Source organism: Perissodus microlepis, chromosome 6, assembly GCF_051167445.1.
Source record: "Perissodus microlepis isolate ML-2025 ecotype Zambia chromosome 6, ASM5116744v1, whole genome shotgun sequence".
In the NCBI taxonomy this organism is placed as follows: domain Eukaryota; kingdom Metazoa; phylum Chordata; class Actinopteri; order Cichliformes; family Cichlidae; genus Perissodus; species Perissodus microlepis.
Genome location: NC_140466.1, coordinates 20,062,089 through 20,076,973, shown reverse-complemented (window position 1 = coordinate 20,076,973; position 14,885 = coordinate 20,062,089). Strand labels below are relative to the sequence as shown.

The window sequence follows — 14,885 nt, the reverse complement described above, 5'->3', positions numbered from 1 at the left end:
TGCACTAATGAGCGGTCGAATGGGTGTACCTGATAAGATGAGTGTAAGCTATAGTCATTCTGAAGGTACTAATGTCTGGATTCCATCACTCACCAAAAAGGTGTAACTCTCTCTTGTAGAGCTTGTGAACAAGTACTTACAGGAGTTTTTGGAGGGATAGTACTGTATAAACATTATGGGCAGCATCAATCACACACATGTGGCATATGAGAAAATCCATTGTTTCTGCTTAATACCTGCCAAGGTGGTTATGTGTGGTGTGTGTATTTATTACAGGGTTACGCAAAAACTTGTTGACAGTTTGGCATGAACATTTTGCCAAAGGTGGAGTTTGATTGAATAGACTGATTTGGATCTGGATCCAGGAAATTTTTTGGACATATTACATAATATTTTCATATCATATAGCCTCCCAAATATATACTAAATTTAAAAAAGAAAAAGTGTGAGATATGGTCTTTATGTTTTCAAGGAAAATGTCACAAATGGATCTGAATCCATACATAATTCAGGAGCTAGTGACTCAATGTATACATAGTAGGTCTTGTTGGATGTATAAAAGACTGCTCTTGTTTTATTGATTATTTGTGTAAGTACAAGATAGGCCTTTAAAGTACTTAGCAAATAGTAGTAGTGCAGAACACAAGCAATACATGCTATTTTATAGTTTTAGAGGTAGGGTTGCAAAGACCAGATATAATGAAATAATATGTTTTGTGTTGGGGACTTTTAGACATATTACCAGTGCTAAATGTATGATAGACAGTCTTTGCAAGTCATACACTAAATGTTTAGAAATCTTCTGTGGTCTATAAAAACAAACACAAAAAAAGCTCCATCTTGTTAAAACTGAAAACTCAAGGCAAACATTCCAAATTATTCTCATCACCCATCAGAAATGAAAACAATATAGGCGCAGGCTGCCTCTAACATGCTCACTTCAGTATTGGCTGGCTCTGTTCTGACTGAATCACTTGTGACTCCATCGTCAGCTGGTTCTGGTATAAATGCCAGCGACAGACTGCGCAGAGAGCCAGGATTTTCTGCATCATCCTTTCCCCCTTCTGGCAGTACGAACTCTGGATTACACATATTTGCCACTGACTCGCCTCCATTTTTTTTATTTGCACCACTTCAGCGCTGTGAGTTACCATGGCAATAACAGAGTTGACGAGATCTAGGAAAAGATGAGAAGTCCACACATGGGAGCATGTGGCAGAATCTGCAACACTCAACTGGCTGTTTCTAAGTATACCAAACATAAACGAGTGAACTGTAAGTCTTATTATCTCAGTATCTCGTCCTATGTGCCCTGCGGTCAGGAATTTAAATGTGTTGTCACTGCAGTCAGCCTGATCGTGGTGTACGTGCGCCCGGCGCGTCATGGACACAGCCATTACCATACCTGCAACACTTCTTTTCAAGGCACCACTTGCGCTTTTCAGACTAAATCCCACGTCACAAAAGAGAGTCTCACAGTTGTCTCCATTAGTTTCTAATGATATGCAAACTGGGTGCCAACCTACAAGTTAAATACTTCTTATGGGAGTGGTAGAAGCGGGAGAGATCCTGCAGCTGAAAAGAGCACGCAAGTCTTTAAAAATATATAACTCGGTTAATAACTTTAGTTTATCTACATGTAACATTTGTAAAATATATTTTACGGTTCTGAGCAAATACATTTGCAAATGAATTAGAAACGGATATCATCGAATGAAGTCGCCATTTGTAGCGGGGAACTCAGTTTGTGACTGTTAGTGCGTTTGGACACAAAGTTGTGTCTCTGATCGTCAAACAAACTCCAGTCCCTGCACATTATGAACTGCAGAGGTTGTTCTGAGTGCATCTGCATGTCTCCAGCTCCTTATCAGGTGTGGAGCAGCAGAGTGAGGGGGGGGACGGGGTGGAGCCACGGCAGAGCTGCCCATTCCTAAAGCTTGAATCACACTTTAGTCTCTCCATTCACATTCCTGCTGGGAACCGCTTCATTCAAGGTCCGGTGTGGTGTTGGGACGATTTGAAGATTGTGGAATTCTGTTTGCCGCAGCAAGATTAGTTAGGACTATGGAGTTACCACTTTGCCCAACGGTCGGAGAACATTTGCACCCGATTCTCTAGTTTGCGTTTTATCTACAGTGGATTTATCATGCGGACTTCGTCCTAACGGTGGAGTAGATCTGACTGAACTGTCTACCCTGCCAGAGTGCAGCCGGGAGTTTGGTTTTATGGTGGAACTGAGACCTTAAAAATGATACTGACACGTAAGTTCATTTCATTCTTATCCACCGAACTGCGTTTAGATAAGTGATGGTTTTCAGTTTGTATGAATAACGTGTCCGTCCAGTGAAGCGTTTTCCTGTTCGTCGGGGAGTGAAGAGTTCCCAAAAGTGCACTTTTTAAAGGTTATTTTCGGAATTTAAGATTTAAAACTTTTACTGCAGGTTTAGCTTTGAGTGGAGCTTTTTGGATAAACCATCTTTGGGGCGCAGCGCTGCGGACTGTCAGAAATTCTCACAGCCTGACGCGTACGGAGTCCCGACCTCTGTTCACAATTCTCTGAATATGTCCGTTTTTTGTTGTTGTTTCTTTTATTGTTTGTTTGTTTTTGTTCGTATGTTTGTTTATCGGTGACCTCCACAACACTAAATGGGGAATATTTTCTCACATAACCAAAAACCTACTGTAAGACTGACCCTTTTACGCGCTCAACCAAGAGAAGTTTCTAGCAGAGCAGCGCACACTTCACTGTTAGAATCGATAGTGGTGATGAAACCTTCCCCAAAATGTGCCTAATTCAAGTAGCCTTATTGATATTGAATTGGTTTTGAGATTATCCTGGGTATAGTACCAGCCCGCGACAGTGGTGCCATCCTATCGCCTCCAGTTTGCTTAACTGCCTGCCTTTTGCCTTTTGCGAAAAGCAGGGGAGCGGGTGCTTTGTGGCTGTTTAAGTCCTGTTTTCAGTTTAGTTTTGGCAGGCTTAGCTTGATTTGTGTGCTTCTCCTTTGTCCCAGCCGTTTTCAACATTTGTTCCAACACATGGCTTCTTATCAGCTGCCTGAGGTTTGGAACAGATATGAGCGCGCTGAGGTTCAGTTGAGCCACAAAGGCATTAAGAACGTGCTCAAAGGCGCGCACGCACACACAGTATATACTCATTTCCAGCCATTATGATGCAAGGTGAATGAACTTTATCTACAGTAACCACTAATCCAGGAATAGTATAATGCTGATATCATTCTACTATGCAAACTAGGAATAGAAGGACTATCCAGTCAAAAGTGTAATAGAGACCAAATTTTCTTTTCTTTTTAACTGTCTTTTTTCAAGCCTATGTGGGATGAGGTAAACCACCTTAGATTGGGGTTGTTCTAAATGAAGGAAACATGCTTCATCTGGATTCTTTGTGAAACAGGAAGAAGCTGTGACCTTATCTGGAAGATTTACATCCAGCTGTTTTCTTCATGTCCTGTGAGAAAAGTCATATGTTCGCTGCTGCTCTCACCTTCCTTTGGCTGAAGGTACTGGGCTGTCCTGGGATCTGTATGTTAATGGATTGCTATCAGGGGAGGGAGGGTGGGGAGGGGTGCTGGCAGGTAGACTGTCATCTGGTTGCTGAAAGCTTCTCAGAAGCTTTGAATATGCCTGGTCACCTGATCCAGGGCTAGGGCTCTCCGTGTGAGCATAAATCTGTCGTCAGGGGGTCTTTGGGGTTAGCGCTGCGATGATCCATCTGGGACAGCCGTGTGTTTGCGTGTGGATGCGTTCGTGGATCCGTGCCTGCATGCCTACGCCAGCTGGTGGTTGATAACTGGAATGGAGCATGTTAGTAACTTGATTATTTTTTTGTTTGTGTCAGTGGGATATAGTTTGAGAACAGCCAGATGGTAATATTCCTGGCACCGTATCACTTAGCCAACAGCCAGGCCTTCTCTGTGAGCACCAGCTGTCTCCACAGTGGAATCACAAAACATGATACCCATCAGGAAAGAAAAAAATGTCCATCCTTACATTCCACTACTGGAGCACAGGAGGGATTTTACATTGGTCACGCTAAAAATCTGCAACGTCCAGTTGTTCTTGGGTTTTCTCACATGTGTGTGTTGTGATTTCAATTTTAGTCTTTTACAGGCTTATCCATGTCAGTGCTTAGGTGAAGGACAAAAGCAAGGCAGCATTCAGGCTCTGGTGCTCTGCTTATTACGTCTGAGCCAGCCACAAAGTCTGGCCTGGTTTATCACATCACCTATATAAACCAACTTTGCGGTCCCTTTGGAACGACCCACTCTGAAATGAACTTCATTAGGATCTGACGACTGCTTTTTGGGTTGTCATGCAGTGGGCACTTGGAAACTCAGCAGTGATCAGATGACTCAAGATAAGCCACCTCAATTCACAACAGTGGTTAGTCAAGCATTATTCTCAGTCTGCCAACTTCAAAGCCCCAGCATCACTGTTAACTGTATAGAGACTCTTGACCTCCAGTTTGCTATAGGTGGGGGAGCAGCATCCTTTGTTTGCTTGCTGCTGACAAACTCCCACTGGAGCTGAGCATTCAGACTCAGCCAGCCAGACCCCGTTGCCTCCTGCACTGGGGGTGGGAGGTGGGGTGGGACTGTGGTTGGCAATTGTGAGAATTTCCTGTTACCGGAAGGGAGAGAAGAGAAGTGGCGAGCAGAGTTGAAATAAGTAGAGACAGCGCAGGAGATGAAGGTGAGAGCAGGGAAAAGGAAAGCAAAGAAAAGATGTGGTGGATAATTTTAGAAGTTGATACTTCGGGAAAGTGGGTAAAGCTTGACTGGGTGCTCACCAGATTAGCTTTGGGCAATGTGCAGGAGAAAAGATTCTCGTGATCCATATGAAATCTCTATTAGCATCAGCTTGGATCTTATTAGTTGTGTTATTTGCTGTTCTTCTGTAATCATCTTCATCTTTCCAAGCAAGGGGGAGTGTGTCCCACTGAGTTGTCTTTGCTTGTTCATATCAGTCAGGATTAGTGTGGAGCTGACTTGTCTTCATTTTTTGGTTATAAGATGACACATTCAGAAATCTATGTGGCTAATTATGTCAGAATATTTATTATTTGTTGGAAAGTCTAGACGAAGCCACCTCAAAGCCTCATTCCTTTCAGACGTTCTTGTCTGTTCTGAACTTGTGATTATCCAAGTTCTGCGCCCGTCACCTCGCCAGTGGTTCTCAAACTTGTTCTTAGAAGCTGAAAAAACAACACACCCTACACTGAAATACCACAATTCAAAATGGAGCAAAGTATTATAGCAGCAAAGTCCTGTTTAGTTTTCAAACAAAAATCATACTTGGCTTCAGGCCTGTTTTTTTCCCACTAATCATCAGTGGTCCCACTTGTAGTGGCCACAGTGTGCCAAACCTATCATGTGGCAACTGGCTTAAAAAAAAAAGAAGCAGCCAAACATGGGAGAAGTTTGGCATAATTATCTTTTCCAGTTGAGAATTGCATCATTATTCACACCCTGAGTTAATGGCACGAAGTGACAAAGGTCTCATAGAGTGGTGTACAATAAGTTTCCTTCAAAAGCAAGAAGATGAATCCTCCAGGAATTAGACTGAACATGATGAGATGTGAAGTGAACTGGATGTAAATAGCTTGCCAGGACATGTAGTATTTTGAGTAGTGCCACTGGCTTTGAACCTTTGACTCACTCCGTATGTGTTATCCCTTCTTGAGCCGACTTGGCACACACGTGCAGAATAACGCGGTCATTATCAGGGTGATAAAACTCACTTTTCTGCTTTCTCACTGCAATGTTGAGGCTCTAAGTGGGTGCCGCAAGATATTTGTTTAGAGTGGCTTTGTAGCCATCTTTAACCACGAGGACGTTTGGTAAGTACACACAATCGCCGGGGCCCGTGTTTGTCTTGGCTGCCTCCCCGTCTATTATCTGGTCTGGAACAAATGAAGGCAGGGCTGCACAGCCAAGTGGTCGGTGGCCATTGCGCGCTGCTAAGCTTTCTTCCTGTGAGGGAAGCAGGAAGAGGAAGTGAGGTAGTTCCCTGATCAGGGCTAGGGAACCAGGGTGGACAGTGAGTGAAGAAAAAATTTGAAATACACCCTCAAATCTTTTTCTATCGAAGCTAACATAAATGTTAAAGGCTAGGAGGTCTGTTTAAAGATGATGTTTTTATGGCCTGAGTTCCTGGGATATTCTTGTAAATTCCTTTTGTTGCTTTGTTGATCCGGCTTTTGATTCTTCCAGATGCATGTTAGTGCAAGTGGGTGCTGCTCTATTGTTAAGAATGTTTGTGCCAGATGCCCCATGCCCCTGTCCACTTCCTGTGACCAAACAAAAGACAAAAATATTCTTGCTTTTACTCTGTGAATGAATGGACACAATGTAGCTCAGTGACAAATATTATTCAGTCGGATCCATCTGCGGGGTGAATGCTGCTGTCTTTATTTTATTTCCTCGGCACACTAAGTTCACATTATGTCACTGTAAAATAGATTTGACACACATTCTAGCCCAGTAGGGTGTGTCACTGGATAGCATCCCAGCAAAAGGCACTTATTGGCTCGCGTAGCTCCTTTTCTGGGGACTGGAGGGGGGCGTGGGGTTGGAAGGCCAACCATGTGTTTGCATGTCTAATTTGCATTTCAATAGCTTTACTGTCTTTTGAGTGGTTTGTCTTTAAACATGAGGTTAGTCAATGCAAACACACACAGACAGACTTACTTGTGCACACACATTTATACACGAGCGAGCACAGGAATCTCTGGCCCTGTGCACTGCTTGCTTTCAAGAATGCTGGTATAATTATTGCTTGGTTTGTACTTTCCTCTGGGTTCACTACGCTCCAAAAATACTCAGCTGAACACACACACACACACACACACACACACACACACTAACACACTTTTTCTCAGGCATACAGCTTCACATCCACAAGGAAAAATAGCGCACGTTTGACAGATAACGCCGAAGTGTAGTTGTTAATGTGCCATTTGACACTGCGGTGCGCGCTGGTGTCATGGTAGTTGTTTAAAGGAAGTTGGAGCCTCTGCAGTGGCAGTGGGGAGACTCTTGTCTTGGTCGTGTCACACCTTGTTGTTAGTGGGTTTGTCTGCCGTCTAGGCTTGTTGTTGGTATGTAAATGTCGGCATATCGCTTAGTCCAGACCCTTTGCAGCTGTAGTCTTCCTTGACCTCTCTGTTTCTCGTTACTTTACTTGTTCTCTTTTTGTGTTCTTGTGGGAAGATATATATAACGTGTGGAGCGATTTAGCTTTGAAATGGGGTGTAACTGCTTAACGTGTGAACCAAAGATAAAATGCACTAAATCCAGTTTCTTTACAGGCGGTTATGATTAGCTAATTACACTCAGCCAGACACAGTAACCCAATTAAACTTGCCAGTGTAGCAGTTTGTAAAAGCAAGAACTTTTGACTGTCCTCCAAGTCTTTTACTTGCTTTGTGCCTTGGGGCGATCGTGGCTCAAACGTTGGCAGTTTGTCTTGTAATCGGAAGGTTGCCGGTTTGAGCCCCGGCTCCGACAGTCTCAGTCGTTGTGTCCTTGGGCAAGACACTTCACCCGTTGCCTACTGGTGGTCAGAGGGCCCGGTGGCGCCAGTGTCTGGCAGCCTCGTCTCTGTCAGTGCGCCCCAGGGCAGCTGTGGCTACAGTGTAGCTTGCCCTCACCAGTATGTGAATGTGTGAATGACTGAATGTAGTGTAAAGCGCTTTGGGGTCCTTAGGGACTATGTAAAGCGCTATACAAATACAGGCCATTTATAATTTTTGTCACTCAGGCTTTGTTTCTCTCAAGGTTGATCTGCGTGTGTACTTGCTATCATTCTAGGAACTAGGACACTGTAAAACTCTTCTTTTGGTCTCCTGTCTACAAACAGGTAGCTGCAGGGATAATGAAGGATTTATGGCGATTGGAGCAGCCATTTGGCACATGTCATCTAAAAAGCTTTCACAGATAGCTGGGAGACATCCTCGTGGCACCGGTGACACACTATAGACCTCAGCTTGTGTTCTAAGGGAGTTATGGGAGAATTTGTTTGTTAGTCTTTAAGAAGTATGGAATAATGGCTTTTATGGTGAATCTGTACGAGCTCTCAGAATGACACATCTGAATGTTAAACTCCCTTTCCTATACTCACGCTAATCTTCAGAGTTTACTTGTGATGGTAACAGGAGGAAACAGATGCTCTTAGACAACAAGCAAAGAAAATGTAACATGTTAATACTTTAAAGAATAAATGTTTTCCATGGATGCAGATCCACGGCAACCATTGTTCGTGTCACGTGAGGAAAAGGTTAGGCAACGTTTACTGTCAGAGATATGTGACTCCACTGCATTACCTAGCTAAGAAGCTTAAGTGGAAGACACTTGAGAGTGTGATGCTGTGAAGTTTGCACGTATGTTGCTCTTAGCTCTAGAAACATGTGAGAGGCGTGCGTGACGGAGTGTTAGATAGCTAATAAGGTCAAGGAGTTCACATTTGATAAGATGCTAACATGCTGGAGGGTTCCAGAGTGTTTTCTTAGATTGGTGTTTAAACTTGATAACTTTATTAAATGATGTTTCATTTACACTCGTGATGTTATTACAAAAGCCACGCTCATGTCTTTTCATGTTACTACACGCTTTTTGACATGATGCTGTTCTTCTGTACCCCTTAACATGTTTCACTTGTTCTTCTCCATAGAGATCGAAGCCAAAGAGGCCTGCACGTGGCTCCGAGCTGCAGGGTTCCCGCAATACGCCCAACTTTATGAAGGTAAGGAACACTAGGAGACACCGCAGCCCACTCAAAACTGGTACATGACTGATGGGTTTGGGTTTTATCACTTTGCAATAAGAATAATTGTTATATTTAATTTTAAAAATGTGAACTTAAAAACTTCTGCAGACACACAGCCTAACATTACAGAAGAGCAAATAAGATGTGTGTGGGGTTTTTTTTGCTCTACATCTGTAAAGAAATCCATGTAAGCCCCAGCAAGCTGTACTGTATTGCAAACATTGCCTATGCTTTGAATACAGTGTAACCTATATAATTATAGCTTTCTGCTCCATCTAAAGCTACACCTGCAATGACAACTGCTTGACAAAGAGTACTTTGCATGACCCTTGAAATATAAATAAGCACCAAAGTACATAAAACATTCTTCACTCCTTGTAGGTCTTCTTAGCTATACTACTGCATGCCAGGGGCATACCAGTTCCCTTTATGTAATTACAGAATGATGACAGCAGTACCGAGCTGCCATTGTCAGCAGGTCACTGCTTATTTCCACTTAACTGTGAAAGGTTTCCTATTTGAGTTTCTGTACAGGTGTTGAGACCTTCCAGACAAAAAAAAAGCAATACAAAAGTGCTGAAAACTGCGCTTGACTCATTTGTAGTAGTAGTAGGAATTGCTCTGTTGATACGTGACACACACTTCCCTTCCTTATTTCCATAGGAGATTTTTTATTGTCTGTGCCGTCGAGACTATTGCCCCACTAAAGATAGGCAGACTGATAGGCCTGCTCCAGTACAGTACAGGTTAAAGGTGCTGGCCCCATGATAGCATTTTCTTATCAACGTGACCCCTGAGGGTTTGGATGCAACAGTCCCATTTTGGGTTGGTCCGACATTCCAGAAAACCTTGTAATATCCAGTTGGTCATTCTTGGCATTCAAGACAGAATTTCAAGGCATACTCACTCTGCTTTTACCAGCCCAGCAACTGGGCGAACAAGTGACCTTGTTATTCAGGTAGACCAGAGAGAAAGAGCGAGAAGCAGAAAAGGAAGCGGGACCTCTGAGCCACATTGGAGTACCTATTGTCATTCTTCAATCAGTCCCCTGTTCTCTCCCCCTGTGCTGCATATCCCCCCTGCCTGCTGGGTCTGAAAGCTGCAGCTGTGTTTGTTTGGTCGACTAAGACGCTACTTCCTCTTTTAGCTTTTAATCAGGGCTGTATGGGTGGGTGGGAGCGAGAGGGGGAAGGTGGGTGTTTGAGTAGGTGGGTGTCTTTGGAGCTGAGGGTGGTATCTTTTAGTTTTATCTGAACATACTGATCCAATCAGTGGCAGGGAGATGCCCTCACGTAACCTGACTCACTTCTCTCTCTTTAGACGCCCAGTTTCCCATTGACATTTCTTCAGTCACCAAGGACCACGACTTCCTCGATCGGGATGCTATTGAGGCTCTCTGCAGGTGAGATTACAAGTCATGCTTAAAACCCTTCATACGCCTTTTATCTTTCTTTTGATGGTATGTTCCTTTCTTCTTGTTCCTCATCATCTTCTCTCTCTCTCTCTCTTTTTTGTACTATCACTACTTTTCCCTCTGATGAAACCATGAGGGCATGACTTCAAAAAGAGCCGTGCTTTGGAAAGTTGCCGATGAGATAAAAGAATCGCACGATAAGCAACCGTGCACTTCCCCTCCCTGTTTGGTTTCACTATGTTCTTACCTTCTTCTTCCTTTATTTTCTTCTTTGTCTGGGACTGATAGGGTTTATCTTAGCCGTTAGAGTCTTTTGTACCATCCTCCCAGGCACATATCTTTCTCCTTACATCACTGCATCTTTCTTTTTATGTTGTAGGGGACAAAAAAAATTAGACTGCAATTGTTCCCTAAAACATAAACATTTAAAAGGCTCTGAGCTTTGTGAGCCTTCATTTTATATGTGAAGTGATCCAAATGGTTGCAATTATCATTGAAGACGACTGGGTTTGCATTCAATTTGTCCCCCTGCCGTCCTTTTTAGCATACTAATGGTTCTTTAATGGACTCAGCCTCTTCATCAGAACTCGATCCTTAAGTAATAAACCACAGCAGGTGTTCCTCCATACATCTGGAAGCTATCATCTCAGTGTCTCCTCTTTTGGCAGCATTCATCCCTTCCCCACATCCGCAGCTATCCTTGAGTTCCCATCACTTCATCTCTCCATTGTTACATGATCTGCTCTAAGAGCTCTTCAGAGGTTGGACCCCCTTCTCCAGGTGGCTAAAGGGATAATCTTTCTGTCCCCTCCCCGAGGTTGCGTCGGTACTCCAGCAGATTTCATTCTCTTTGCCCTCTCTCCTTCTCTTCCTGTCCACGTAGGGATTATCCCTCCGCATCTCATTAGCCAGACTGGATGCACCGCAGCTCCTTTTTGCCTTGTTTCATCTTTCCTGCATTTACACATCCTTGTGTTCTAGTGAAAGTTGGTGAGGTTTAATATTTAAAGCCCACACAATTCAAATCTAACCAGTTGTGCGTGTGTTTGTGTTTGCAGGAGACTGAACACCCTCAATAAGTGCGCTTTAATGAGACTGGAGATTTCGCCACAAAGAAAAAGAGTAAGTCTACATGCAAGCACTTGAACTACCCTCCTTTGTGAAAAGCCACTTTGCACATCTCCTTATCCACAGTTGCACCGCCTCACCTCAACCCACAGTTCGCACTTGGCCACAGGGCAAAGCTGCATTTTCTCTCATCTCGTTTAATGAGAAGGCACCTGTTGAGTTCATTTCTATACCAAATGGGTTGTGGGATAGTAGGGGAAGGGAGGAGAGCTTTAATGTCTAAATGAAGGGGTTTCTTTGACCAAAACTCCCCCATTCATTTAAAGTATGCTCACCTTCTCTCTTCTAAAATACTTCCTCATATTTATACATCTTTCAATGATTTCAGAGGTATTATAAAGGCATGTTTTCAAGCAGTTTTTCGCACCAATTAAACCCCCACCAACACCAGCTCTTAAATGTCTCTTTTAAGGAAGCCGTCCTAGTGGAAAGTGTTTTTCCTCCTTAGGATAATTATGTAAAAATCCCACTTTTAGACCACTCATGTTTCAATTAAAGCAGAAAGTCTAGACTGACAGACACTGTCACTTTGTGACAAGAATTTCTCTGTTTTCTACAAATCAACCAAATCTAATGCCCTTAAGGGCTACATAGGAAGATCCTTGTTCTATGCGTGGTGGTATTCATTAGGATGACCCTTTCTGTGTCACCTTTCATTTCAGGAGTCAACAGAGAAGAGCAGAGGAGTCAAAGAGGTTATTTGCCTCCTCGACTCCTCCGCTCTTGCGGGACAACAGCCTCCCACCCCCCATGCCCAGACAGCTTAGGAATGCATTGATCTCGTCACGTCTTTACATTCCCTCTCTTAAATCTCCATCTCCTCGTCTCCCGTTCTTCGTGGTTTGCTCGTACTGTCTGATGATTATAAGAATAGCTTTCATTCTGCGACCTCATTGATGTGGCAATCAGAGTATCCAATCAGTATGATTTGCTGGGTGGACGGTAAAAAATGGTTCCAGCTATGATCACTAGTGAGTGCTGGTTACCTCTCATTACAACCAGAATAACTGGAGAAACAGGCTACGGTGTGCTTATCTCCAGGATCCTTTATAAAGGAACTTCATTTATAAGTTTTTGGTGTTCTAATGAGTTCAGATTTTAGATTTGAGGCCTGTGTTTGACTTTGATTGTATACTATAGACGTCAGTTTTGTAGGTGGGTTGTATAAGAAATTTTAAAATATATCAGTGACGGCGCTTGTTTTACTCTCCAACCACGAGTGCCTGTGCACAAACAGATAACGACTGTGTAGGTGGGTGTAGGCAGGGGGTGACCCCAGTCTGGCCGGCTACATTGAGAGCTATGGGGTCAAAATGGAATTTCCTCAACGCCCTTCGGGGTCTGAGACAGATTAACCAAACTGGGGGAGGTGTGTGCATTTTTGTAATGGTTCATATACATTAAATGTGACTCAGCAATGGCCAATTTATTCTACTTATTTTTCTGAGGTTTTCTGGCTGACCATGAATATAATTACCTCATGCTTCATGCTAAAATTTATACATGTCTTCTTATAAAAGGCCTTGTGTTATGGAAGCTTTTGACAGCCATTGTATATAATTATATTTCATGTAGGTTAAAATTAGATCCATTCTAAAATAAGTTCCATAACTGCAGAAAGTTTCCTGGATCAAGGTGAGGAATGCTGGAAAAGAAGTGGAAAATGTGGCAGTGAATAATGTCACCAACTGTTTCTCTCCCTCCCTCTCTTTTTTCCCCTTCTCTTCTTGCTATTCCTTTCTCTCCCCTCTCCCTTCCTTGGCCCCCTTATTCATTCAGAGTGAGGACTCAGATGAGGATGAGCCTTGTGCCATCAGTGGACGCTGGACCTTCCAGAGGGACAGCAAGCGCTGGTCTCGGATGGAGGAGCTGGAGGTTTTCTCCGCGCTGCCCACAGATGCCTGCCAGCCCCCTTTTCCCAAGGACCAAGCATCCCAGAAGGGCAAGCTCACCCTCCGAGAAGGCAACAGCTCGGAGAGTGTGCTGACCGACCTCAGTGAACAGCCCGAAGTCGGCTCCATCCACAGCAGTGGGAGTGGAGGGAGAGGAGAAGAGAAGACCCACGGTGCTGCTCTGGTAAACGAAGCTGTGCCCCCTAATGCCACCCGTGCCAGCTCAGTAGCTAGCATGTGTTCATCGTCAGGCACGGGTGGGTCAGGATGTGCTAATGAGGACTCTCTGTCTGACGGGTTGCCTCCATCGCCCCTAGAGACCCTCAGGCAGTTTACCTTTGATGTAAAGACGGGGGTCGCCGGACGAGGGGGAAGTCTGGACCGAGGATCCGGCAGCAGCAAAAGCACACGTTCGAGAGCTAAGAGCTTTCTCAAGAGGATGGAGAGTCTGCGGCTCCGCAGTGGCAGCTCCTCTAAGAGAAAGAAGAAGGGGGGCACCGGCGGAGGCAAAATAGAAATCAGCGGCCCTGTCGTCAAAGAGGGTCTCGATGATGACAAACTGCGGAGGCTCAACTGCGTGGACATCTCCAGTCTCAACCTCAACCAGAATCTTAATCACCATCGCAATAATACCCAGACTATGACACTTAACCGCAATCGCTCTGTATCCTACTCCACTCAGACCAGCAACGGAAGTACTGGAAGTACTGGGAGCAGCCAGTCGGAAGCTAGCAGCGGGAGTGCGGTGAGCACGCCGAGCCCAGTGACTCGAGCTCGCAGCCACAGTGCGGCGGCGACCTCCAGTAAGCGAGGGGGCATGTATTTGGAAGGTTTTGATCCTTTCAGCCTCCTCCAGCAAGCTTCCGATCAGCAGCAAGCTCCCAAATCTGCCCCACCCGTCCCCTGCCACGCTAGTAATGGGATGACAGTTGATGAGCAGAACCGCAAGAACAACTACAGCGTGCAAGACAACAGCAGACAAGTGGAAGAAGAAGAGGAAGAGGAGGGCATGATCTTTTTCTATTTACCAGAAGGCCATAAGCCTGGAACCTTTCCCAAGGCCCTCCAGGATGGGAGTTCACGCACTAATGATAATGGAAACTCTGTGATCCTCAGGGGACGGCACAGCAGACGTCAACGTTGTGGCTCATCGGGCTCGGTCGACAGCCGTCTGAGTTTTTATGACAACGTCCCTTACACGGAGAGAGTGGAGGGAGAGGAGGAAGAGGGGGATGAGCACAAATTAGAGGAAGTGCTTCAACACGTCAGCGGCCTGCAGCGTTTCGTTAATGCCTGGTCTGAGGATGCGGCCGGTGAAGAGGAGGAGGAGGAAGATGAGGAGGAAGAAGGCGACTCGGATTCAGCACTGGACTCGGCCTCCCCGTGCCCGTCCTCTCCTCTGCAGAACCGCCTGGAGGAGGCCGAGAACGGAAGCGACCAAGACAGCACAGGAAACCCCTTGGGCGAGGGGGAGGAAGGAATGAGGGAGAGAAGAGACTCTGGTGTTGGAGCATCTCTAACCCGAACCAGCAGGTGAGGGAAGAAAATTCAAAACCATCTTTTTACAAACGCAGATCATCAATGAAGGGTCGGTTCATCCAGATTTTAATAAAAAAAATCAGAGGTTTGAAATCCTTACATTTTATAGTAAGGTGCAAACATGC

The 14,885-nt window shown here is 44.6% G+C and overlaps 1 protein-coding gene across 2 annotated transcripts in view; it reads left to right on the top strand.

Moving 5' to 3' along the window:
* The window catches only part of dlc1 (DLC1 Rho GTPase activating protein), an 81,705-nt gene that overhangs the window by 56,653 nt on the left and 10,167 nt on the right, over positions 1–14,885 (top strand). For both annotated transcript variants that reach the window (XM_084931391.1, XM_084931390.1), the window contains exons 6-9: positions 8,692–8,763; positions 10,108–10,189; positions 11,260–11,323; positions 13,109–14,754. In XM_084931391.1, coding sequence (XP_084787517.1) covers positions 8,692–8,763; positions 10,108–10,189; positions 11,260–11,323; positions 13,109–14,754 — 1,864 coding nt within the window. The remainder of the gene's footprint in view (positions 1–8,691; positions 8,764–10,107; positions 10,190–11,259; positions 11,324–13,108; positions 14,755–14,885) is intronic.